Below are 27,482 nucleotides of genomic sequence, written 5' to 3' on the forward strand. Positions count from 1 at the left end.
ATAGACAGAAAGTAGATCTGAAAGATAGACAGGACAAGAATCAGTGAAGAAGTTGTGAGAAAAGACTGAGAGTTTGTATTGTGTTCATGCTAAAATTGGGAGCCTGTGAAGTGAGTGATGTGTTGACATTTCCTCGCCTTGAGTGTGAGTCATGTTGCAGAGTTTTGAACTTTTTCAACTTTCTCAACATAGTGTTTGGGGCAGCCGGCGAGAAGAGCATTTCCATAATCTAACAGTTAGATACAGAGAGAGGAGGGAGGGAGGAAGACACTGGGGGAGATGGAGATAGATACAGAGAGAGAGAGAGAGAGACACTGGGAGAGATGGAGATAGATACAGAAAGAGGGAGACACTGGGAGAGATAGAGATAGATACAGAAAGAGGGAGACACTGGGAGAGATAGAGATAGATACAGAGAGAGAGGGAGACACTGGGAGAGATAGAGATAGATACAGAGAGAGAGAACGAGACACTGGTAGAGATAGAGATAGATACAGAGAGAGAGAACGAGACACTGGTAGAGATAGAGATAGATACAGAGAGAGAGGGAGACACTGGTAGAGATAGAGATAGATACAGAGAGAGAAGGAGACACTGGTAGAGATAGAGATAGATACAGAGAGAGAGGGAGACACTGGTAGAGATAGAGATAGATACAGAGAGAGAGAAGGAGACACTGGTAGAGATAGAGATAGATACAGAGAGAGAGAAGGAGACACTGGTAGAGATAGAGATAGATACAGAGAGAGAGGGAGACACTGGGAGAGACAGAGATAGATACAGAGAGAGAGAAGGAGACACTGGTAGAGATAGAGATAGATACAGAGAGAGAGAAGGAGACACTGGTAGAGATAGAGATAGATACAGAGAGAGAGGGAGACACTGGTAGAGATAGAGATAGATACAGAGAGAAGGAGACACTGGTAGAGATAGAGATAGATACAGAGAGAGAGGGAGACACTGGGAGAGACAGAGATGGATACAGAGAGAGAAGGAGACACTGGTAGAGATAGAGATAGATACAGAGAGAGGGGGAAACACTGGGAGAGATAGAGATAGATACAGAGAGAGAGGGAGACACTGGTAGAGATAGAGATAGATACAGAGAGAGAGAAGGAGACACTGGTAGAGATAGAGATAGATACAGAGGGAGAGGGAGACACTGGGAGAGACAGAGATAGATACAGAGAGAGAAGGAGACACTGGTAGAGATAGAGATAGATACAGAGAGAGAGAAGGAGACACTGGTAGAGATAGAGATAGATACAGAGGGAGAGGGAGACACTGGGAGAGACAGAGATAGATACAGAGAGAGAAGGAGACACTGGTAGAGATAGAGATAGATACAGAGAGAGAGGGAGACACTGGTAGAGATAGAGATAGATACAGAGAGAGAGGGAGACACTTTTAGAGACAGAGATGGATACAGAGAGAGAGAGAGGGAGATGTTTGTTCATACATGCGGCACTTTCTGTGATGCATTTGTTAAAGATTTCCAAAGCTTCATGAATGTTATGGTCGATTAAACTAACACCCAATTCTAACATTTTATGTGTTCTGTCAGATTTCATTGATTTAGTAAATGTTTCAGCTAGCTCATCTTTCCACACAAACTTATTAATAATTTGTTTCTCTTTACGGGTTTTGGGGCTGTTGTGCTTGTCTGAGAATTGTACACATAATTCAAGTGGCATATGGTCTGAGTCAAATCTGTCCTTAACATTAAGTAGACAGCGTGAAGACCAAGAAGCAAACAAGTCATGTGACATAAGAAAATAGTCATTCACACTGCTGCCAGAATCAGTGATGAATGTGTAGCAACCTTGGCGGTCGCCATTACACGCACCATTCAATATTGATAGACCAAATGTAGTACACAAGTTTAGTAAGCGTTTTCCATAATTATTTAAACATTTGTCTTGAGAATTTCTATTGACACTGACTGGGAAACTTCTGTGTAATGAACTAAAAGTATCATCCTCAATAACATCAGGGGTAATGTTGGAAGTTCTACAGTTCAAATCACCAGAGATGATAATGTAAACTTCATTGAGTTTAAGTAAACAGTGTGATAAACAATCTTCCTATAAATCAATGCCATTGTCAACATCAAAATATGAAAAAAGGTGATCCTTCAGGTGGAACATACACACATACAAACAATATATCCTTTAAAGTGTCCAACATAGCTTTATCAATCAGAAATATCAGAACATTAGCATATTCATTATCAATACAACGAATATAAGGGGCGAATGCTTTTTTGATAAGACAGATAACGCCACCTGAAGATCGACCATGTTTAGAAAACTTAATTGCGGACTTATGAAAACACAAATAATCAGGAAATAAATCGGACTGGAAGTTCTCCAGAAACGGTTCAACCAAACATATCAAGTCAAAAGAACGAATGTATGACAAGAAATTTCTGTCTCTTAATTTAGAAAACAAGCCATTAATATTCCAATGCAAAATGTATAAAGGTTTATTTACAAACACACCAAAACGAGAAAAAGTTCGCTCAAAATCAAACCCGGCCCCCGTGTTTACACGTTCAGCGTCATTCATGTTCCGCTCAGTTGCACACACGTTGCTGACACTGTCACTGTCACGAATTTCAGACATACTTGCACGTGCAACCGAACTGCCAAACACAGGGCTCACTACCGGTGTCGTTTTTTCAACTGTTCCCTTTGACATCACATGAAAAGGACTATTTACATGTTTTTTGAAAACATTATCATGGGAGGAGCGGCCAATGTCCTATCTTATTTCTTTCAGATTATCGTCATTGTCCACAGTGAACCTCTTACCATCGATAATAAGATGGTCAAATACCATTGATGCCCCTTTGTTCGCATTTCTGGCACTCTTCAAATGTGGCAACAACCTTCTTCTAATTTCCCGCACCCTCAGAGAGAAATCTTCCCCAATAAACAGTCCACTGCCCCGCAATTTACCTTTGGCACGCAGTACCTCAAGCTTGTCCTTGTAGAAGGTGCGGCAGCCGATCACAGGGGAGTTGGGCTTGTTGCTCAGGCGGTGAAGTCGGTCGAAGGGGACGTCGTTGGCCAGCTCCAGCTTGTCCGTGAAGAACTCTCTGACCGTAGCCTCGAGGTCTTCTGCCGTTTCACCCTCAGCTCGCTGGAGTCCATGGATGATCAGGTTGTTCCGCTTGGACCTGCATTCCAAGTCATAGAGATAGATAGATACTCAGAGAGAGGGAGACACTGGTAGAGATAGATACAGAGAGAGGGAGACACTGGGAGAGATAGAGATAGATACAGAGAGAGTGAGACACTGGGAGAGATAGAGATGGATACAGAGAGAGAGAGGGAGACACTGGGAGAGATAGAGATAGATACAGAGAGAGAGAGGGAGACACTGGGAGAGATAGAGATAGATACAGAGAGAGAGGGAGACACTGGTAGAGACAGAGATGGATACAGAGAGAGGGAGACACTGGTGGAGGTGGAGATAGATACAGAGAGAGGGAGACACTGGGAGAGATAGATATAGATACAGAGAGAGAGAGGGAGACACTGGGAGAGATAGATATAGATACAGAGAGAGAGAGGGAGACACTGGGAGAGATAGAGATAGATAGATACAGAGAGAGGGAGACACTGGGAGAGATAGAGATAGATACAGAGAGAGGGAAACACTGGGAGAGATAGAAATAGATACAGAGAGAGAGAGGTAGACACTGGGAGAGATAGATAGATACAGAGAGGGAGGGAGACACTGGGAGAGATAGATAGATACAGAGAGAGAGGGAGACACTGGGAGAGATAGATAGATACAGAGAGAGAGGGAGACACTGGGGGAGATAGATATAGGTACAGAGAGAGGGAGGTAGACACTGGGAGAGATAGAGATAGATACAGAGAGAGGGAGACACTGGGAGAGATAGAGATAGATACAGAGAGAGGGAGACACTGGGAGAGATAGAGATAGATACAGAGAGATAGGGAGACACTGGGAGAGATAGATATAGATACAGAGAGAGCGAGACACTGGGAGAGATAGAGATAGATACAGAGAGAGATTCAGATTCAGATGGTTTGTTCATTTTAGGCCTAGGCCCCTCATGAAGGGGAAAGTGAAGAGACAATAATCATATCATTTAAGACATAAAGATCAAAACAATGCAGCTATGGATATATCAGGTTAATCAGGAACATTAAGAATTGAGAATTTCCCTGTATCTAAATGCTTTGTAGAAAAACAGAGACAAATTTCGCACAACATCATGGTCAGTACAAGACAACAATAGAATCTTTCTTTCTTTCTTTCTTTCTTTCTTTTGCGTTCGACAGCTACGCAGTCAGGGTCGAAGTCCGAGGGATGCCACAAACTCGGACGTCCGGTGAAGATCGGCTGCCGTCCCCCAGAGCTTGGTGTTGAGGTCAGCACCCCCAGGCCAGGACTGCTGCCGCATCTTCTCATACAGGGGGCAGTCGGAGAATATGGGATCGGGTCTGGTCAGCCTGGCCGTAATCACATAGGGGTGTGGCTGCCACTCCAATCCTCTTCAGGTGTGCTCGGAGGCCGCAGTGTCCTGTGCGAAGGCGGTAGATGGTAGTCTGGTGTCTTCTCTCCAGTGTCCTGATGGGATCCTGGTTGCCTGGTAGCCTCCGTTCAGGGTGACCCAGCCTCTTCGGAATCTGCTGCGGAGGAGAGTTTTTGCTTCCTCATACGTGGCAGGAATGGTTGGCTGTGTGAGCTAGCTTCCTTCCTTAGCAAGGTGGTCTGCACGCTCGTTGCCTGGGAGGCCTACATGTGCAGGCACCCACTGGATGGTCGTTGGGGCTATTTGGGTAAGGGTTGTGAGGGAGGCCTTAAGGGACTGGATCAGTGGACCAGGATCAGGGGAGTCAAGGGCCTGGAGTGTGGACATGGAGTCAGTGAAGATGGAGATGCTGCCAAGGGGCTTTCCACAGGAGGAGAGGAATTCTGCTGCTGTTTTGATGGCCAGGACTTCAGCTCTGAAATTGGAACAGAGCTTTCCTCCAGGGAGTGCGATGCTGCTGTGCACTCCATCGGGTAATCTGACGTAGACTCCACTGCCTCCGTTGTGTGTAGCTTCCTCCGCTGATCCGTCCGTGTATACATGGGTCCAGGAGCTGGCTGGGTAGGACTCCTCTATCATGGCCAGAGTCAGGATCTTGAGAGTAGCTGGTTGCTGGTCTTTGGTGGTGATGCCAGGAACACTGAGGCTGATGGTGGCCTCTATCTCTTGGTCAAGCCTCCAGTCAGGCAAGGCAAGGTCAGTGCAAGACTCCCCTTTTGCCGCCAGAACATCGCTGTGCTGTGCTCTGAGTGCTTTATACTGGTAGTTGAGGCTCTGACGTTTGAGACGGTTCTTGGTGGGCTGCTCCAGTCTGTGGTGTAGGTGATGTGAGGGCAGTCTTCTGAGCTTCTCTCCCTGCATCAGGACTTTCAGGTCGCGTCTTCTCTCCAGGGGCTCAACATTAGCAGTTTTCTCCATGTCATGGATCGGCGTGGACCTCATGGCTCCAAGTATGAGGTGTAGTCCCATATTTTGGACTTTGTCGAGCCGGCTCTTGTTGGTCTTGGAGGCTGTGCCCCACGAGGTTGAGGCGTACTCCAATGGTGGGTCTGACCGCTCCCATGTAGACCCTGGCGAGAAGCCTGCTGTCTGCTCCCCAAGTCGTCCCGGCCAGCTTCTTCAGCAGGGCTAGCTTGCAGATGCCTCTCCTCTCCATCTCCTCAATCTGGGGCCTCCAGGTCAGGCGGGTGTCCAACTTGACACCAAGGAATGTTGGTATATTCGTCTGGGGCAAGACCTGTCCCTGGAGCTTCAGCTTGACTTGCTCGTTGGCGGTGGAGAGAGAGAAGAGTGTTGCGTTTGTTTTGGTGGTGTTGAGCTCAAGACCCCAGTCTTCTGTCCATGTAGCGATATTGCTGACGACTTCCTGAAGCCGGTACGAGGCCGTGCTGGTGTGTTCAGCGGATGTCTATACTGCCAGGTCGTCTGCGTGCTGACTGTTGGAGACGTGCTTCGTGATGTTGTCTCTGATGTCGTTGATATACAACAGAAACAATGTTGGAGAAAGCACTCCTCCCTGGGGGACACCCTCACGTAGCTTGACCTTTCTGCTGTGGAAGCCGTCTAGTTTGACCCTTGCGGTCCTGCCGAAGAGGTAGTGTTGGATCCACCTGTACATCTTGCTACGTACGCCGGCTTGGAGAAGTTTCAGGATGAGGCCCTCCTTCCACACTTTGTCAAACGCTCTCGACAGGTAAAAAAAACACGGCCAGTGTCTTCTTCTCCTGAAGAGTTTTCGATGTCCTGGACAAGGAGGGCTAGTTGATCTTCTGTGTTTCGGAATTTTCTGTAGCCGGTCTGGGTAGGTGAAAAGATGTTCTGTGTTTCCAGGAGGAAGGTGAGGCGGCGGTTGACAATCCTTTCCAGCAGCTTGCCGACACAGCTCAGACGGCTGATTGGTCTGTGGCTGTGGGGGTCCTTCTTGTTCTTTCCCTTCTTTGGGATCGGGATGATCTCTGCCTCTTTCCAGATGGAAGGCACAACCCCTGCTGTCCAGCTGTAGTTGAAGATCTGAAGCAGCACTGTTCTGGATGCTGGGCCCAGGTGCTTCAGCATGTCGCCAGTGACACCATCAGGCCCCGGAGCTTTCTTGGGCTTCAGCTTGCGAATGCCTTGTTTCAGCTCCTTCATGGTTAGTGGTTCGCTCGTACAGCTGTCATCTATGCCATGTGGGTCTGATGTCATAAGTTTCGTGGTTCCTTCTCGTACCTGCTTGATGCGCTGTCTGGACATGTGGATCGTACTCTCCTCTCGGTATAGTTCCGCAAAGGTGTTGGCTGCGGCCTTTTCTGTTTTCAGCTGGTTGTCCTGCTCGATGACGGTCTTGCCTCTGCTGGGGTTGTCATCATTCAGTTTCTTTGTCAGCTTCCAAAGCCCCTGCATGTCTGTCTCCATGTTCAGGGAGGATGTCTTGTCTTGCCAGCTCTTGCGTGTTGCTTGCAGCTTTTCCTTTATGAACGCAGCTTTCGCTCTGTTGTGTGTCTCTACATTTTCGTCAGTGGGGGAGCTCTCCATCGTGTCCCTGGCTTCACTGAGGGTCTTGTGCAGGGTGTCGAGCTCAGGTGTCCAGTAGGGACGGTAGTTCCTGCGTTTGCCTCGTGGAATAGCTGCCTGTGCCGCGTCTAATACTGCCTTATTAAAATCCTTGGCATTTTCGTTGATGTCTTTGTGCGACAGTGTCAGCACAGAAGTCCTCTTGTCTGCCTCGTGCTTGAAAAGGTCCCAGTTTGCCTTCTTGTAATTCCAGCTTGCTGGGAGCCTGGTGGGATGGGTTTCAAAATGTCTCTGTACTGTAATGATCACTGGCCTGTGGTCGTTGCCTCCAAGCTGGGGCGACACCTCCCTTTGGACAATGCTATGGATGTCGTCTGTCGCGAAGGCCAGGTCAGGAGTGCTTGTGGTCCTCCATGCTCGTGAGTAGCACGTAGGTGGATCTTTTGGACTGTTGATGAGGATCAGCTGGTTACTGATTGCCCAGTTTTCCACATCTTCTCCCTTCTTGTTAAGATCTTGGTAGCCCCAGCTGGGTGAGTGGCTGTTAAAGTCTCCTGTGATGATCCAGCTGTGGGAGTCAACGAGGATAGAGTCAAGCTGTATTTGGTTTGTAGGTGAGTAGACATTGAGGACTGTCACTGACGTGCCTGGCAACACGAACTTGACTCCCAGAAATTCTGTGTCGAGATCAGCTTGACCAGAACTCTGGGTCTCTGCCGCTGGGATGTTGTTTCTTACCAGGGTGATGAGGCCTCCCTTTGGTCTGTTCTCTCGGTCTTGTCTGAACAACTTGTAACCTCTTATGAAAAAGCGGTGAGTGTTCTTGAGGTGAGTCTCTTGGATGCAACATACATCGATCGCATTTTCATGCAGAAACCGCTGGAGCTCAACCTTCTTGCGCTGTACTCCTTCCGCATTCCAGTGGACGATACGAAGTGCTGCTTTCCCATGTGCTCCATTCTGTTCTCCCCAAAGAGTCTGGGAAGCATCGCGTCCATGGTCGGTTTTAGTGGATGGGCCCCTTTGAGGCTGAGGGCCAGGCACCGTCTCCCCCCGGCCATGGTCCAGGAAGACGACACCACATCGGTCTAGCGTTGTCTGCGTAGCCATGTGTCGTAGAGTGCGTGCACAGCCGGTTTTGACTAGATCACGCCCCTTAGAGAGGCCACTGTGGTGCCGTCTTCGGTGATCTCCTGTTCTGGTAACGGTTTACAGTTGGCCGGGTTTTCTCTTGGGAGTTTTCCTTCTCTTGGAAGGACTGCCTGCTGAGGCTACGGACTCCATCTGCCCGGATTTTTCCTCAGGGTTGACTCCCGAAGCCTTTCCTATGAGTGGGTATGGCCGCAAGGCAGCAGAGGTTTGAAATCAGAGTTTTCCTTCTCTTAGATGAGCTGTCTTCCCAGACTGATGAGCCCCATCTACCCAAAGCACTGGTTTTCAGGCGCCAGGTGACCCGCCTTCGCCCCTTCTCCTATCGGTAGTAGCAGTTCCGCCAGGCTTATATCTAAGCCACACTAGCAGGCTAGGAGCTGGACTTAGTTGTCAGAGGCTGTTGGAGACGCGCACCGTGAGGGGCATTTTATAGACAATGGGAGCTTGTCCCCATTGCCACCCCTCGGCTATGACAACCTTGGGACCAACAATAGAACCAATTTGAAGAGACAAGGTTGTTGATAGTATCTGGGTCGAATAAAAGTTTCTCTGATTTCTTTCAGTACTTCACAACAAAGAACAAAATGAACTTCATCTTCTTTTGAACGTTTACACATAGGACAAATCAAATCAGATTCTTTCACTTTTTTGTATCTATACCTATGTACAGCCAAATTAGAAATACCCAGTCTAAACCTTGTTGTGATATACTTTATATGTTTATCAAGATTCAGAAGCAAATACGGTTTCACAACATGCGAGACAAAAAATGTTCTGTATATCTCAAACCTTTCACTAGTCGAGATGTGCTGATTCCATTCCTGCCATCTGCTATCTATTAGACGTTGTCGAAAAGCATTTATAAAACCTACTTCACAGCCTACATCTTGATTCAGCCACACATGTCCAAAACCATGTTTAAACAGACAGGTGCATATTTGATGCCCAGTTGATTTTACCCCTACTATCCAGTTCATATAACATTTGGTAAACTTTGTATGGCAGTCTTGAATCTTCCATTTGTAATATTCTTAACCAATAGCGAACACAACTAACTGCAGAGTTAACAGATATTGGATATCGATTTGTTTCACCATATACTAAATCATTTGGTGTCCGCCTATCTACACCCAAAAATCGTTTAACAGCAAATAAATGAACAGACTCACAATGTACAGCAGCCTTATCCAAACCCCATAATTGAGAACCATACTGCACGATTGGTTGCACTTGTGCATCGAACATTTTGATAAATAACTCAAACGAATTATTATTAAGAACATATAATTTTTGCATAATACGTAATAAAGCATTTTTGGCCCTACTGGCTAGATCTTTGCAGGCAACAGTGAAGCTAAGACGAGTAGAAAAAAGAATACCCAAATATTTGTAAACATTCACCACAGGCATAATGGTACCGTTATAAACCCATCTTTCCCTTGCACCTAAATACCCACCCTTTCGAAAAACAATTATATTACTTTTGGACATGTTGACCTTTAATTTAAGTGATACAGCTGGCCTATGTAAATTGTTCAGTTGAGTTTGTAAACCAACAACAGTTTCTGAAAACAAAACCGCATCATCAGCCAAAAGAAGAATGAACAGTTCAAATGGATCATTTAAGAATGTTGCTCCATGCCTTCCATTGTTAATAACCTCTAATGCTAGCTCATTTATAAAGACAGAAAATAATACTGGGCTACATGGGTCTCCTTGCCTTACACCTGCTGTACAGTTAATGTAGTCCGTTAGTCTTGCTCCACATCTGACTCTTGCTTTAACATTATCATACATACTTTTAATACATTTATGCAGTTTACCTTTGATACCATTTTTAAACAAAATAGGCCAAAGAAGATTTCTATTGATGGAATCAAACGCTTTTTCAAAGTCGATAAACGCTACATAGAGTTTACAATGAAATGAAAACTGTTTCTGTATGAGTGCAAGTAATGTGAACGTGATCTGTGGTAGAATATCCCCTTTTGAAGCCTGCTTGATGTTCACCAGTAATATTATTCTCCTCTATCCACTCTTGTAATCTGTTATTGATAATCAAACCAAATACTTTACTGCTTACATCACTGAGACAAATTCCTCTATAATTATTGGGATCGTTGATATATTACCTTTTTTGAAATGTGGCAAAATAACTAATTCAGTCCAATTTAAGGAAAACTCTCCATTTTCAAAAAGCCTATTGAACAATTTTAAGAAAAATTCCATTACTAGACTGTTATCATTCTTTAATAACTCACTTATTGTGCCATCAGGACCAGCTGCTTTTTTATTTTTAAGTTTTCTTAAGGCTAGTAATATTTCTTCTTTCGTTATAGGACGGTTCATGTATTCATCATTTTCTTCGTATTGTACATCTTCAATGAATCTACAATTTTCTACTTTTGTATCTAGTAAAGATTTAAAGTGACAAAACCATACATCGATATCTATATTACTTTTAGACTGTTTGTTTTTAAATGAAACTTTACGTACTGTATCCCAAAACTCTTTTTGGTTTCTTACCGAATTAACTAGATTATTCAGCATTTCATCATTAAATTGTTTTCTTTTTCTCTTCACTGAATTTTTGTGTTCACGTCTGGCAATAAGAAATTCTTGTCGATCTTCAGCCTTTAATGTCCTTCTACACGTTCTTAACAAAAACCTAACATTTCGTCTACCAGCTTTACACTCCTGATCAAACCAGTCACGTTCCTTCCATTTGGATTAACAACAATACGTTTCTTCATACACTCAGCACATTCTTTGATACATTCATTAAACATGTCTAGAGCAGCATTTACATCAAATTCTCTTAAATTAACAGCGACCTCAAGCTTTGTAAATGTATCTTCCCTGGATAAATTATCATAATAATCACATGCATTTGTTTCGTTCCACACAATCTTTTTTAAGACTTCAACAACATTTGTCTTTTTATCACAAAACAGTTTGTTCTCATTCGGAAAATAAACATTGGCTACAACAGGCATATGATCAGAATCTATCCTTTCATCTACTTTCAGTTCACATGTTTCATAGACAAGAGACAATAGATCATTTGAAAAAAAAAAAAAAATCAGTGACACTACATCCGGAATCAGATATATATGTATAACGACCTTACATGAACCATTTAGAATACACAAGCCTAAAGCAGTGCATACATTCAAAAGTAACTTACCATAATTATTCAGATGACTATCTTCAGAACAACGTTTGGATGAATATGTTTCACTTTTACACTGTGTATCAAAAACATTATCAAGGTAATCTTGAGAAACATTCGATGTCCTACTGTTCAGATCTCCACATAAGATGAGATAAACATCTTTTCCAAGTACACAATCAATCAGGAATTCTTCTAGCATAGCAATTCCATTATCAAGGTCAAAGTGAGAATAAAAAGGAGAGCCTTCAGGTTGAACATATGCACACACATACATCACATCTTAGTCTGTACCAAAGAGCTGTTTGTCAATCAAAAACACACAACAATTCATATATTTCGTTATCTCTATATTCTTAACAAAAGGAAGGAATTCATGTTTTATCAGACAAATCACACCTCCAGATCTTCTCCCTTGCTTAGTAAACTTTATTGCTGATTTGCAAAATAATTCAGAACCAACAAACAAATCTGGTTGACATGTTTCCATAAAGGTTTCAAAAAAACAAACAAAATCAAAACCACGAACAAATGACATAAAATCAGTGTCAGAAAGTTTGGACATTAAACCATTCACATTCCAAGAGAGAAAAGAGAAAGGTTTAGCTGTGACAGTTCGAGCATTTTTCACGTGATTTTTGTTCCCGTCTGACTGCTCATGCATGTCCTGGTTAAGAAGTAAATGTTCAGAAGCGGTGTTGACATGCGGGTTCGCTCCCGGTGTTTCCTCAAAATGTCTGTCCCCGTCTTCAGGGATAGGACAAAATGAGGTATCCACACTGGACCGGCCGAATCCCTATCTTGCCTCACTCAGATTGTCCTGGCTATCTAGAAAGAATTTCTTACCATCAATTACAAGATGGTCAAAAACCATGGCAGCTCTTTGTCCGTTATTTCGAGCTCTCTTTAAGTGAGATGTCAACTTTCTTCTAATTTCTCTTACACGAGAGAAGTCTTCCCCTATGAACACGTTGCTGCCTTTCAGCTTTGTTTTAGCTTTCAAGATCTTGACTTTATCTTTATAAAAACAGCAGCGGGCAATGACAGGAGAGTCGGGTTTTGCGTTTAAACGATGAACTCTATCAAACTCTACGTCAGTTGTAAAATCCAGTTGGTCAGTCAACAAGTCACGTAGTTTCCCTCCACACTGCTCATTTGTCTCATTCTGCCCTCTCCAGATACCATGAAAGATCAGGTTATTTCTCTTCGACCCCCCTTCTAGAGCGTCTGTTTTCCTTTCTAACTCCCCTATTCTTGTCAACAGTTCAGAATTTTGTGTCCTCAAGTCCTGGTTCTCTTTATGCAGATTTCTAACTTCCTCCCTGAGATCCCTAACCCCATCCTGCAAGGATGCAAACTGCTGACTGAGCTCACTGAAATTCTTTTCCATCCCCTCAAACTTACAGTTCAGCAATGTCATGATGTCTGCAAGGGTGGGCTGCTCAGGAGGAGGAGGAGGAGGTGTCATCTTCTCGCTGCTCTGTCCGCTGGCCGAGTCCGAGCTGGCTCTGCGTCCACTGGTGCTGGTCAATCTGCTCTGCCGAAGACTGTCCGACCTGGGCCCTGGGTTCTGCTCCACATCTCCACATCGTAAAAGAAGACTGCCCCAAAACATCAGGGAGAGGAGCAGACCAAGTGTAACACCGTCTGCTCTGCTGCGCGGTGACAGCATGGCGATGCGAGAGGCGGCTTTTTCAGTTGCTCTCCTTTTCATAAATGAGAGAAATATGGGCACAAAACAGCCACAAGACGCCCGAAATACCAGCGAGTCGGAAGGCATGGTCGTTCATCCAGCAGTCTGCAAATTATGAGGACTAAATGTAGACCCAGTCCGTTGCTGGGGTGAAAAAATCGCAGACGTTTCGATGCGCAACCGACTTGTGTCAGTGCTCAGTTCACACCCCCCGATACAGAGAGAGAGAGAAGGAGAGAGAGAGGGAGACACTGGGAGAGATAGATATAGATACAGAGAGAGAGAGAGAGGGAAAGACAGAGATGGGGGGAGGGAGACACTAAGAGAGATAGAGACAGATACAGAGAGAGGGGGAGACACTGGGAGAGATAGATATAGATACACAGAGAGAGAGAGGGAGACACTGGGAGAGATAGATATAGATACAGAGAGAGAGGGAGACACTGGGAGAGATATAGATACAGAGAGAGAGAGAGAGGGAGGAGAGACAGATATAGATACAGAGAGGGAGAGGGGGGAGGGAGGGAGACACTAGGAGAGATAGATATAGATACAGAGAGAGAGAGGGAGGAGGGAGACACCGGGAGAGATAGATATAGATACAGAGAGAGAGAGGGGGGAGGGAGACACTGGGAGAGATAGATATAGATACAAAGAGAGAGAGGAAAAGACACTAGGAGAGATAGATATAGATACAGAGAGAGAGAGGGAGGAGGGAGACACTGGGAGAGATAGATATAGATACAGAGAGAGAGAGGGAGGAGGGAGACACTGGGAGAGATAGATATAGATACAGAGAGAGAGAGGGAGGAGGGAGACACTGGGAGAGATAGATATAGATACAGAGAGAGAGAGAGAGAGGGAGGAGGGAGACACTGGGAGAGATAGATATAGATAGAGAGAGAGAGAGGGGGGGAGGGAGACACTAGGAGAAATAAATATAGATACAGAGAGAGAGAGAGAGAGAGGGAAAGACACTAGGAGAGATAGATATAGATAGAGAGAGAGAGGGAGGAGGGAGACACTAGGAGAAATAAATATAGATACAGAGAGAGAGAGAGAGAGGGAAAGACACTAGGAGAGATAGATAGAACAAGAACAAGAACAAAACTTTAATCTCCAGGCCTCCGGCCCCTAGAAAGAGGTCAAAAGTACACAATATGGTGATCACTCAACCACAACAAAATGTAAAATACGTACTAACTTAACCTGTAGAACAAAAGTGCTTCTCGTGCATTGTACATTAATTCTAACTTTCATCATTGTTGTCACAGAATTCCTGTCGTATCTTCAGGGCATTAAATATATAAACGCATAGTTTACGAATACTGTAAACAGAACCATTCTTCATCAAGTGAACATACGATTGACCTTCAGAGTTCAGATGTTTTTGCCGCAGGTCATTGTAAAGGACACAATTGTTTATAAAATGGTTTTCATCTTCGATTACATTACAACGTTTACATGCGTAATTTGAATTACATTTGAATGTTCTTCTAAAAAATGATCCATTTATTGGGAGCAAACCAAGCCGTAATTTTACTAAACAGTCCCTAAAACACTTTTTATCCACATATTCAAAATATTGCTCACACTGAAAACCAGTTTTAAACAGTCTGTAGTTATGATATATATCTTTAGACATTACTGACTCGTCCCACTCCTGCATAAATATATCTTTCATTCTTTGCTTAAATAATGACAAAAATGTTTGCTCACAACCAACGCCTTGTTGCAACCAGACATATCCAAACCCAAGTCTAAATAAAGTATTTTGTACTAAAGACACCCAGCATTTTTTTCCCCTTTCGTCTAAGTTAAACAACATCAAATATGCCTGTCTGGGTAATCGTTGCACATTCATATTCAGCAACCTTAACCAGTACTTGATACACCTTGTTGCACTATTTATATATAGTGGATAACGTCCTAATTCGCCGTATGCAAACTTGTTTGGTACTCTAAGTGTTATGTTCAAAAAACGTTTACATGCAAAGGAATGAACTTTCTCAATATTATCAAGTCTGTTAAGACCCCACATCTCAGAAGCGTACAAAAGAATGGGTTGTACCTGAGCATCGAATATTTTGAAAAAACATCCTTTGGAAATATCATTCAGCTTCGTTATATATTTTATACAGTCAATGCATGCATGTTTGCCTTTTGCTGCTAAAATCCCTACTCCTTTGTTTATACTCATTTTTGTTGTAAAAACAAACCCTAGATAATTATATTCATTCACTACTTCTAGAGCATTTCCATCGAGATTCCACTTTTCATATCTTCCCAAAAAGCCACCTTTTCGAAAAACCATCACTTTAGTCTTGTCAGTATTTACATTCAAGAAGAGTGTTTTACATGCATTATTCAGAATATTAATTTGATTTTGCAGACCAATCGCAGTGTTTGTCTAATAAATTAGGCAAAAACTGAATTCCATGAATACCACTGCTTTCAACTGCTGAAGCAATTTCGTTAACAAATAACGAAAAGATAGATATAGATAGAGAGAGAGAGGGAGGAGGGAGACACTAGGAGAAATAAATATAGATACAGAGAGAGAGAGAGAGGGAAAGACACTAGGAGAGATAGATATAGATAGAGAGAGAGGGAGGAGGGAGACACTAGGAGAGATAGATATAGATACAGAGAGAGAGAGGGAGGGAGGGAGACACTGGGAGAGATAGATATAGATACAGAGAGAGGGGGGAGAGAGGGAGACACTGGGAGAGATAGAGATAGATACAGAGAGAGGGGGGAGAGAGGGAGACACTGGGAGAGATAGATATAGATACAGAGAGAGGGGGGAGAGAGGGAGACACTAGGAGAGATAGATATAGATACAGAGAGAGAGAGAGGGAGACACTGGGAGAGATAGATATAGATACAGAGAGAGGGGGGAGAGAGGGAGACACTAGGAGAGATAGATATAGATACAGAGAGAGAGAGAGGGAGACACTGGGAGAGATAGATATAGATACAGAGAGAGGGGGGAGAGAGGGAGACACTAGGAGAGATAGATATAGATACAGAGAGAGAGAGAGGGAGACACTGGGAGAGATAGATATAGATACAGAGAGAGAGAGAGGGAGACACTGGGAGAGATAGATATAGATACAGAGAGAGAGAGAGGGAGACACTGGGAGAGATAGATATAGATACAGAGAGAGAGAGGGAGGAGAGAGGGAGACACTGGGAGAGATAGATATAGATACAGAGAGAGGGGGGAGAGAGGGAGACACTAGGAGAGATAGATATAGATACAGAGAGAGAGAGAGGGAGACACTGGGAGAGATAGATATAGATACAGAGAGAGGGGGGAGAGAGGGAGACACTAGGAGAGATAGATATAGATACAGAGAGAGAGAGGGAGACACTGGGAGAGATAGATATAGATACAGAGAGAGAGAGAGGGAGACACTGGGAGAGATAGATATAGATACAGAGAGAGAGAGGGAGGAGAGAGGGAGACACTGGGAGAGATAGATATAGATACAGAGAGAGGGGGGAGAGAGGGAGACACTAGGAGAGATAGATATAGATACAGAGAGAGAGAGAGGGAGACACTGGGAGAGATAGATATAGATACAGAGAGAGGGGGGAGAGAGGAGACACTAGGAGAGATAGATATAGATACAGAGAGAGAGAGAGGGAGACACTGGGAGAGATAGATATAGATACAGAGAGAGGGGGGAGAGAGGGAGACACTGGGAGAGATAGATATAGATACAGAGAGAGGGGGGAGAGAGGGAGACACTGGGAGTGATAGAGATAGATACAGAGAGAGGGAAAAGACACTAGGAGAAATAGATATAGATACACAGAGAGAGGGGGGAGGGAGACACTGGGAGAGATAGATATAGATACAGAGAGAGAGGGAGAGGTAGAGATAGATACAGAGAGAGATAGAGGGAGCGAGATTGAGAGAGAGGGAGAGAGAGAGAGAGAGGTAGATACAGAGAGAGAGAGATGGAGAGAGAGAGAGAGATGGATACAGAGAGAGAGGGAGAGATGGACGTAGATACAGAGAGAGGTAGAGAGAGAGAGAGAGATACAGAGAGAGAGAGGGGGGGGTGCGTGACAGGAGGGAGGGGGGGGGGACGGAATGAAAAACGAAAATGATGTTTATTCAGAATACCTTCGGCGATCTAGTTCCTGAACCCCTTTCCTGTGTACATGCTGGCAGAAGATCAAATACGCACGTTAAATATCAGCAGTGAGTGTCAGCGCTCAGTGGGTTATGGAAACAAGAACATAGCCAGCATGCACACCCCCGAAAAAGGAGTATGGCTGCCTACATGGCGGGGTAAATAAGCAAAATGGTCATGCACGTAAAATGTTCCATGTCTACGGGTGTTTCTCTTTCTTTTCTTCTTATGTGCGTGACTGAAACCTGGTTGAATGACACATGAAACGAATGACGAGTGGCAGCTGTCAGTCGGCTCTACCCAGGTAGGCAGCCTGTTGTGCAAATGACCCCGTGATTGTAAAGCGCTTAGAGCTTGGTCTCCGACCGAGGATATAAGTATACATACCATCATTATCGCCATTCTAAATGGACCTGAACAAGTAATTATGTATTGAGAAAAATATCTTATGTGGATGTACATTTCCTGAGAGTATGCTGCCCACTAACAAGTAAAAACTGCACGTATTTTATTCACTTTATATCGGTGTAGTAATAAATTCCGTGTTGTCTCTTTGTTGGATGGTGAAAACAAAAGGCTCAACCAGAAGAGGGAGGGAGATATAGAGAATGACAGACAGAAGGAGAGGTAGATTGAGACACAGATAGAGGCACACAGGGAAAAGGAGACAGAGAAAGGGAGAATGACTGAAATATAATGACAGGCAGACAGACAGACAGACAGAGAGAGAGAGAGAGAGAGAGAGAGAACTGATTCCTAAAGTCAAAAGCCCCATGTGAAGGTGTGAATAAAACAATGTAATCTTCTATTTTTGAGAGGAAAAGGCATTATATTATCAAAAAGTATGAGAATATAACTGTCAAATACAGACAGCACATTATGCAGTGATTACTCATTGTCAAGGAAGCAGAAAACACAGACAGGCTGTGGCATGAAGCAAGCTGGGCTGTGGAGGAGAAATTCAGCAACGTGTCCATACTTCACACGGAACTGAACCAAGAGGGAAGGGTAAGTGGGGTACTTCAAGCCGTGCAGATCGTCGTGTAGCCAGTGGAGCCAAGAGGCGAGCACAGCCCCACTGTCGTTGTCAATGTGTGTGTGTGTGTGTGTGTGTGTGTGTGTGTGTGTGCGAGGCAGGATGGAGAAGACGAGGACGGCCACAGTGCAGGTCAACTACCAGACAGGGTTCTCCATAGGAGGCAGCGTCAGCTTCATGCTGGGAGTGCCCAAGGTGCTGCCTGACGGAGAGATCTCCGCGGAGGTCAACGCCACCTATGAGGTACCTTCTGTCTGTGTGTGTGTGTGTGTGTGTGTGTGTGTGTGTGTGTGTGTGTGTGTGTGTGTGTGTGTGTGTGTGTGTGTGTGTTTAACCTTAACGTTGGCATTTTCTCGGCCACTACAAGTGGCATGGAAACCAAAGTTGGCAGGGTGGTACGTATCGTCTCCTTTGTTCGTGGGCTGCAACTCCCACGTTCACTCGTATGTACACGAGTGGACTTTTACGTGTATGACCGTTTTAACCCCGCCATGTAGGCAGCCATACTCCGTTTTCGGGGGTTGGGAGGCATGATTAAGACCTTTGAAGTTATCTCTTCTATGATGATCTGGTAAGCGGGGCGAGAGGCCAAAGGACAAGGTGATTATTTGGCAAAATAGAAAAGGCTTATTAGAGACTGTATCTTACATCGTACTTTAATCAAATTTTCAAATTTGTTTTCCCCTGGCAATGAAGTTTTAAGTATTGTATTATAAATGAACCTTTCTTGCATGCAAAAGCAAAGACTTTAGAAATACCTTTCCTCACATGTATACAAAAGTAGAAACAAAAAGAACAAGGTTTTTTCAGTGCACTTTGTAGGGGTGTAACCCCTACGCTTGGAGAAAAAAAACATGTCGCCTTTTTATCAGCAAACGTGTAAGTACTATCTCTTTTAGAGGTAATATTCTTCAATCTTAAAGAAAAATATGCTAGACGAAGAAATACTATGAAATATCTAAAGCGTGCAACAAAACACAAACATTTTCAATAACTCCTATCTTCAAAAGCTGATAGTAAATCAGTCTGGACAGTCATAAACCAAATTACTGCTGTTAATACGAACACTTATGCTACACCAGTCGATGATATGTCTCCTGATAAACTCAACAGTCATTTTCGTTTATGTAGTTCAACTGTAAAATCTAATAGGTCATCATATAGTATGCTTGAAGGTTCAAGTGAATTATGCATGTCCAAAGATAGTTCGTCTAACTCAAACACTGTTCTTGGCATAGTTATAGATAATAACTTGACTTGGTCTGATGACTTAACAATGTAAGTGAAACTGTTTCTAAAATGGTATATCAACTTTATAGAATAAAAACTTTTAAAAATTTACATACCCGAAAAATATTTTCTTTGCCTACATTACTGTGCCTCGACTGTTTAGGAATCAGCGGGTGGTAATATTGACTCCTAAGTCGTCGAGCCTTGCTCTTAAATAAGTAAATCTGAAATCTTCATCCTTATCTGTTGTTGATTATATAGAACTTCACATATTGCCAATAAAATAAAAACTTAGATATGATAAAAGCATATCTATGTTCTTGATATTATCAGGTTGCGCCCTCTCTCACTCATGAGAAAGTTCCAGGTAGATAATCACTGTCATACACATAACATATCGTTGCCAAGGCCAAGAATTGATTTTCATAAAAAAACGAGTCTCACATAATAATTCTCGCGGATGTTTGTGGAATACGTTTTCACCAATATCTTATGTAAACTTCCCGTGTGTGCGTGCGTGCGTGTGTGTGTGTGTGTGTGTGTGTGTGTGTGTGTGTCTGTGTGTCTGTGTCTGTGTGTGTGTGCGTGCGTGCGTTCGCGCGTGCGTGTGTTGTCTGCTGTGTAGGCATTTAATTGTTTCTCGTTGTTTTTGTCAGTGTGTGGAATATTTTTTACGTGCCCTACATAAATTAACTTCATTCATTCGTTGATAAATTCATTCATTCATTCGTTCGTTCGTTCGTTCGATTATTCATCCATCCATCCATCCATTCATCCCATGCCAGGTGACCAACAGCCGAGGCCAGACGTTTGAGGAAACCATGACCACTGAAGCCACCAGTCAGATCGTGGTGCCTTGCAGCTCGCACTGCACCGCTCATGTCGTCATGGAGGAGCGCCGCCTGCTGGCAGATTTCACGGTCAGTCACATGCAGAGAAGGTCAAAGGTGACGGGTAGTTAGGAGTGGTGCAAACGTAGATCAGTGGTGAAGGGTTAATTGCGAGTAATGCAGAATAGGTCAAAGGTACTAGGTGACTGCTAATTTGGAGTAATGCAGAGAAGGTCAAAGGTGACGGGTATTTCGGAGTAGTGCAAAGTAGGTCAAAGGTTACGGCTTATTTTAGAGTAATGCAAAATGGGTCATAGATGACGGGTAATTTGGAATAATGCAAAGTATGTCAAAGTTGATGGATGAACTGGTCATACAAACTAAGTCCAAGCTGACAAGTGATCTCGGTTACACAGAGGATGTCAGAGCTTACAGGAGAATTGAATTATGCAAAGTAGGTTAAAGGTGACAAGAGAATTGCTTACGCCCTGAATACGTTCTGGTAACGAATCCAGTCATACGTGTATTTCTTCTACACAGCGTCCTGTCTATCACTGCCCAAAATGACACCAAAGGACAGAGATATGTACACACACACACACACACACACACAAACACACACACACACACACACACAGACACACACACACATACATATGTACCCACACAGACAGTCAAGCATACCACGTGTACAGGAGTTCAGGCTGCCCGGGTCGACACGCCACAAGAAAACGTGCTGGTGAGAGAAGAGATGGGTTTGAGGCCAGATTGAAAGGAGACAAGGAGTCCGAGAATCAGAGGCCGTCAGAGAGTCCGTTCCAAGTCTGTGGCTTGAAAAGAGACATGTCTTTGTTCGTGTGTCTCATTCCTGGCCTGACGTACCTTGAAAAGTCGAGTATCAGAAGTAGAGCGGAGCTGGCGAGACGGAGTGCAGATATCGGGGAGTGGATACCCTGCAGTTTGTTCGATCGGAAACTGGTCAGACTGCAGGAGAGGAGAAACGTAGATTAAAAACTCTGCAAAATACCTACATACACACATACGATGTATGTATGTATGTATGTATGTATGTATCTTATTATGATTATATATATGTGTGTGTTTGTGTGTGTGCGTGTGTGTGTGTGTGTGTGTGTGTGTGTGTGTGTGTGTGTGCGCGCGTGCGTGTGTCTGTGTTTGTTATTGATCGTAGATTTGGCAATGTTAAACCAGTATTCACTGTCAGCCACTATCTTTAACATCCTGTCAGTCACTATCCCGTCAGTCTCTATCCCGTGAATGACTATCCTGTCAGTCACTATCCTGTCAGTCACTATCCCGTGAATCACTATCCTGTCAGTCACTATCCTGTCAGTCACTATCCCGTGAATCACTATCCTGTCAGTCACTATCCTGTCAGTCACTATCCCGTGAATCACTATCTCGTCAATCACTATCCTGTCAATCACTATCCTGTCAGTCACTATCCCGTGAATCACTATCCCGTGAATCACTATCCCGTGACTCACAATCCTGTCAATCACTATCTCAAACACCTTGTCCATCACTATTATGTCCATCACTAACCATACACCCTGTCCACTATGCACCAGGTGTGGGTGATGATGTCCAGTATGTACCAGGTGTGGGTGATGATGTCCACTATGCACCAGTGATGATGTCCGCTATGTACCAGTGAAGATGTCCACTATTTACCAGGTGTGGGTGATGATGTCCACTATGTGCCAGGTGTGGGTGATGATGTCCACTATGTGCCAGGTGTGGGTGATGATGTCCACTATGTACCAGTGATGATGTCCACTATGTACCAGGTGTGGGTGATGATGTCCACTATGTACCAGGTGTGGGTGATGATGTCCACTATGTACCAGGTGTGGGTGATGATGTCCACTATGTACCAGTGATGATGTCCACTATGTACCAGGTGTGGGTGATGATGTCCACTATGTACCAGGTGTGGGTGATGATGTCCACTATGCACCAGGTGTGGGTGATGATGTCCACTATGTACCAGGTGTGGGTGATGATGTCCACTATGTACCAGGTGTGGGTGATGATGTCCACTATGTACCAGGTGTGGGTGATGATGTCCACTATCTACCAGATGTGGGTGATGATGTCCACTATGTACCAGGTGTGGATGATGATGTCCAATATGTACCAGGTGTGGGTGATGATGTCCACTATGTACCAGTGAAGATGTCCACTATTTAACCAGGTGTGGGTGATGATGTCCACTATGTGCCAGGTGTGGGTGATGATGTCCACTATGTACCAGTGAAGATGTCCACTATGTACCAGGTGTGGGTGATGATGTCCACTATGTACCAGGTGTGGGTGATGATGTCCACTATGTACCAGTGATGATGTCCACTATGTACCAGGTGTGGGTGATGATGTCCACTATCTACCAGGTGTGGGTGATGATGTCCGCCATGTACCAGGTGTGGGTGATGATGTCCACTATTTACCAGGTGTGGGTGATGATGTCCACTATGTGCCAGGTGTGGGTGACGATGTCCACTATGTACCAGTGATGATGTCCACTATGTACCAGGTGTGGGTGATGATGTCCACTATGTACCAGTGATGATGTCCACTATGTACCAGGTGTGGGTGATGATGTCCACTATCTACCAGGTGTGGGTGATGATGTCCGCTATGTACCAGTGATGATGTCCACTATGTACCAGGTGTGGGTGATGATGTCCACTATGTACCAGGTGTTGGTGATTATGTCCACTATGTACCAGGTGTGGGTGATGATGTCCACTATGTACCAGTGATGATGTCCGCTATGCACCAGGTGTGGGTGATGATGTCCACTATGTACCAGGTGTGGGTGATGATGTCTACTATGTACCAGGTGTGGGTGATGATGTCCACTATGTACCAGTGATGATGTCCGCTATGCACCAGGTGTGGGTGATGATGTCCACTATGTACCAGGTGTGGGTGATGATGTCTACTATGTACCAGGTGTGGGTGATGATGTCCACTATGTACCAGGTGTGGGTGATGATGTCCACTATGTACCAGGTGTGGGTGATGATGTCCACTATGTACCAGGTGTGGGTGATGATGTCCACTATGTACCAGGTGTGGGTGATGATGTCCACTATGTACCAGGTGTGGGTGATGATGTCCACTATGTACCAGTGATGATGTCTACTATGCACCAGGTGTGTGTGATGATGTCCACTATGTACCAGTGATGATGTCCACTATGTACCAGGTGTGTGTGATGATGTCCACTATGTACCAGTGATGATGTCTACTATGCACCAGGTGTGGGTGATGATGTCCACTATGTACCAGTGATGATGTCCACTATGTACCAGTGATGATGTCCGCTATGTACCAGTGATGATGTCCGCTATGCACCAGGTGTGGGTTATGATGTCCACTATGCACCAGGTGTGGGTTATGATGTCCACTATGTGCCAGTGATGATGTCCGCTATGCACCAGGTGTGGGTTATGATGTCTACTATGTGCCAGTGATGATGTCCGCTATGCACCAGGTGTGGGTTATGATGTCCACTATGTGCCAGTGATGATGTCCGCTATGCACCAGGTGTGGGTTATGATGTCTGCTATGCACCAGGTGTGGGTGATGATGTCCACTATGTGCCAGTGATGATGTCTGCTATGTACCAGGTGTGGGTGATGATGTCCGCTATGTACCAGGTGTGGGTGATGATGTCCACTATGTACCAGGTGTGGGTGATGATGTCCACTATGTACCAGTGATGATGTCCACTATGCACCAGGTGTGGGTGATGATGTCCACTATGTACCAGTGATGATGTCCACTATGCACCAGGTGTGGGTGATGATGTCCGCTATGTACCAGTGATGATGTCCACTATGCACCAGGTGTGGGTGATGATGTCCACTATGTACCAGTGATGATGTCCGCTATGTACCAGTGATGATGTCCGCTATGCACCAGGTGTGGGTGATGATGTCCGCTATGTACCAGTGATGATGTCCACTATGTACCAGTGATGATGTCCACTATGTACCAGGTGTGGGTGATGATGTCCACTATGCACCAGGTGTGGGTGATGATGTCCACTATGTACCAGGTGTGGGTGATGATGTCCACTATGTACCAGGTGTGGGTGATGATGTCTACTATGTACGAGGTGTGGGTGATGATGTCCACTATCTACCAGATGTGGGTGATGATGTCCACTATGTACCAGGTGTGGGTGATGATGTCCACTATGTACCAGGTGTGGGTGATGATGTCCACTATGTACCAGGTGTGGGTGATGATGTCTACTATGTACGAGGTGTGGGTGATGATGTCCACTATGTACCAGGTGTGGGTGATGATGTCCACTATGTACCAGGTGTGGGTGATGATGTCCAATATGTACCAGGTGTGGGTGATGATGTCCACTATGTACCAGTGATGATGTCTACTATGCACCAGGTGTGTGTGATGATGTCCACTATGTACCAGTGATGATGTCCACTGTGTACCAGGTGTGTGTGATGATGTCCACTATGTACCAGTGATGATGTCCACTATGTACCAGGTGTGGGTGATGATGTCCACTATGCACCAGTGATGATGTCCACTATGTACCAGTGATTATGTCCGCTATGTACCAGTGATGATGTCCGCTATGTGCCAGTGATGATGTCCGCTATGCACCAGGTGTGGGTTATGATGTCCACTATGCACCAGGTGTGGGTTATGATGTCCACTATGTGCCAGTGATGATGTCCGCTATGCACCAGGTGTGGGTTATGATGTCTACTATGCACCAGGTGTGGGTTATGATGTCTGCTATGCACCAGGTGTGGGTTATGATGTCTGCTATGCACCAGGTGTGGGTGATGATGTCTGCTATGCACCAGGTGTGGGTGATGATGTCCGCTATGTACCAGTGATGATGTCCGCTATGTACCAGTGATGATGTCCGCTATGCACCAGGTGTGGGTGATGATGTCCGCTATGCACCAGGTGTGGGTGATGATGTCTGCTATGCACCAGGTGTGGGTGATGATGCACATGCCGGAGAAAGCCGCTGTGGTGACCATCAAGAACCGGGCGGGACGTGTGGTGTTCCTCAAGCAGATCAACAACCTGCGCCAGATCTTTCCGGAACACACCCACATCGCAGCGGAGGACGGCCGGTCCAAGCGGACTGACGCCGTGCAGTTCGTCATCCACGGCTTTGTGGACGGCATGCAGCTGTCCAACCACTACATCAACCTCAAGAGTCGGAAGCTGCCCTCGGGAGGAAAGGCCTCCAAGCGACAGACCCCCAAAGGCGGGTGGGCACAGGACGCCGAGAAACGGGACCAAGACGATGATGACGAGTTTCCCGACCTGCAGGAGATGGGGTTCAAGCCTCAGAGACTTCCTGAGAACTAATGATGGAAGCAAGGACAGGGTGGTGAAGGGCTGGGTGCTTCCCCACAGACACTTTTCCATCGTTTCTGTTAAAAAAAAGAATGGTATGGTGCACTGGAAAATAAATAGACGGATCTAAAGAAAAGTAGAAATAAGAGTGGGGGTTGTGAGTATTACACAACAGCGTGTGTAAGACCTGACAGTCATGAACTGTGTTCAAAACCAGACCTTGAAATAAGACTCACACTGCCCGAACTGCAGGCTCTTTAGTGCCGTCCCCCCTCCACCCCCACCCCTCCCCTGCCCCACCCCAAGCTGTTTCAGAATCCTCCATCACGGATCTTAAACCTCGTCACACAGAGGTGGCACCTGAAGTGTTTAAGAGCATTTTTTTCACCGTCAGCACGGAATGTGTATTTCCAACAATTACATTGTAATGTGATTCATAACATGTTAAGGACCACTTCGTAAAAGCAGACATGTTTTAATTTCATAGATCGAGAGATGATTTAAATGATGCAGGCTGCCCGTGGTGTACGACGGGCCTTTCACTGAACACACTGACGGCTGTTTCAGACACGTACGACGGGCCTTTCACTGAACACACTGACGGCTGTTTCAGACACGCCATGAACACCTGGGAAAATCTGTTTGAAAAAATCGAGGTGTCGGCCAAAATAATTACATTTCTTCAGCAGTATATACACAATAGCTGTGGATTTTCCTAGTGAAACAAAATCTGCAAGACAGCACACCTGTTTATGAATGGTGCTCATTGCATTGACTGCATACACTGCTGTGGCTGGAAATTCAGCATCATTTCACAATGCCTCCAAATATAAAACTGTGCATGTTCCCAACAGGTCCTTTACGTTTTGTGATCCCTATAGAAAAGTAGCGGTGAATATGAATTCACTGCCCTGACGGCCGTTAGACCTTCAACCATCAACCAAGATACTATGAATTATGTGATCATTTCAAGATGGTTTGTTCTTTCGCTGAATGTCAATACATCGTTTGCATTGTCAGCATCTCTGTATGTGAGGATAGATACTACATTGCATGTTTATACTCTAAAATGTTTAAAACATAAATAACAATTTGATCTCTGTATATGAGGATAGATACTACGTTGCATGTTTATACTCTAAAATGTTTAAAACATAAATAACAATTTGATCTCTGTATATGAGGATATATACTACGTTGCATGTTTATACTCTAAAATGTTTAATACATACATAATTTCTTGTTGCAGTGAATTATGAAGAGGTATATATTTGAATCCATCCATCCTTTACACATACCCGATGCAAGCGTGTCCTGATATTTGTATCGGTGTTCAGTTGTTTGATATATCGTTTGGGTTTGGTGGGTGGGTAGGTTGTTTTCTTGATGTTTATTTTCTGGGATGTTCATAGAAGAGCAGAGCACAGTATCGTATAACACAGTGTAGTACAATACAGTACAGTGAGGAGAATAGAGAACAATACAAAATAGTACAACTTAGCGCGGCACATCATACAGCAATCTACTGCAATGGTGTTGAGTGATTATTTTATGTAAAGTTTCAAAGCTGCCATAATTATGATAAATGTGATAATGCATGTCAAACTGTTCGAACAGGCGATTCTTCAGAAATTATCAATGTGGATTTGTACATATATTTTTCTGTCAAAATAATGCAGTTATGTCACTGCGTATTAATAAATTATTCGACCAAAGTACGTTTGAATGTCATTGTCAAGACACGCGCGCGCGCGTTTGTGTGTGAGAGAGAGA

The 27,482-nt window shown here is 44.5% G+C and overlaps 1 protein-coding gene across 1 annotated transcript in view; it reads left to right on the forward strand.

Moving 5' to 3' along the window:
- Window positions 1-27,425, forward strand: part of LOC143275459 (uncharacterized) — a 36,337-nt gene extending 8,912 nt beyond the window's left edge. The window contains exons 5-7 of the mRNA XM_076579600.1: window positions 18,369-18,510; window positions 20,283-20,417; window positions 25,338-27,425. Coding sequence (XP_076435715.1) covers window positions 18,369-18,510; window positions 20,283-20,417; window positions 25,338-25,721 — 661 coding nt within the window. The 3' untranslated portion in view covers window positions 25,722-27,425. The remainder of the gene's footprint in view (window positions 1-18,368; window positions 18,511-20,282; window positions 20,418-25,337) is intronic.
- Window positions 27,426-27,482: the final 57 nt, after the last annotated feature.

Source organism: Babylonia areolata, chromosome 30, assembly GCF_041734735.1.
Source record: "Babylonia areolata isolate BAREFJ2019XMU chromosome 30, ASM4173473v1, whole genome shotgun sequence".
Lineage (NCBI taxonomy): Eukaryota > Metazoa > Mollusca > Gastropoda > Neogastropoda > Buccinidae > Babylonia > Babylonia areolata.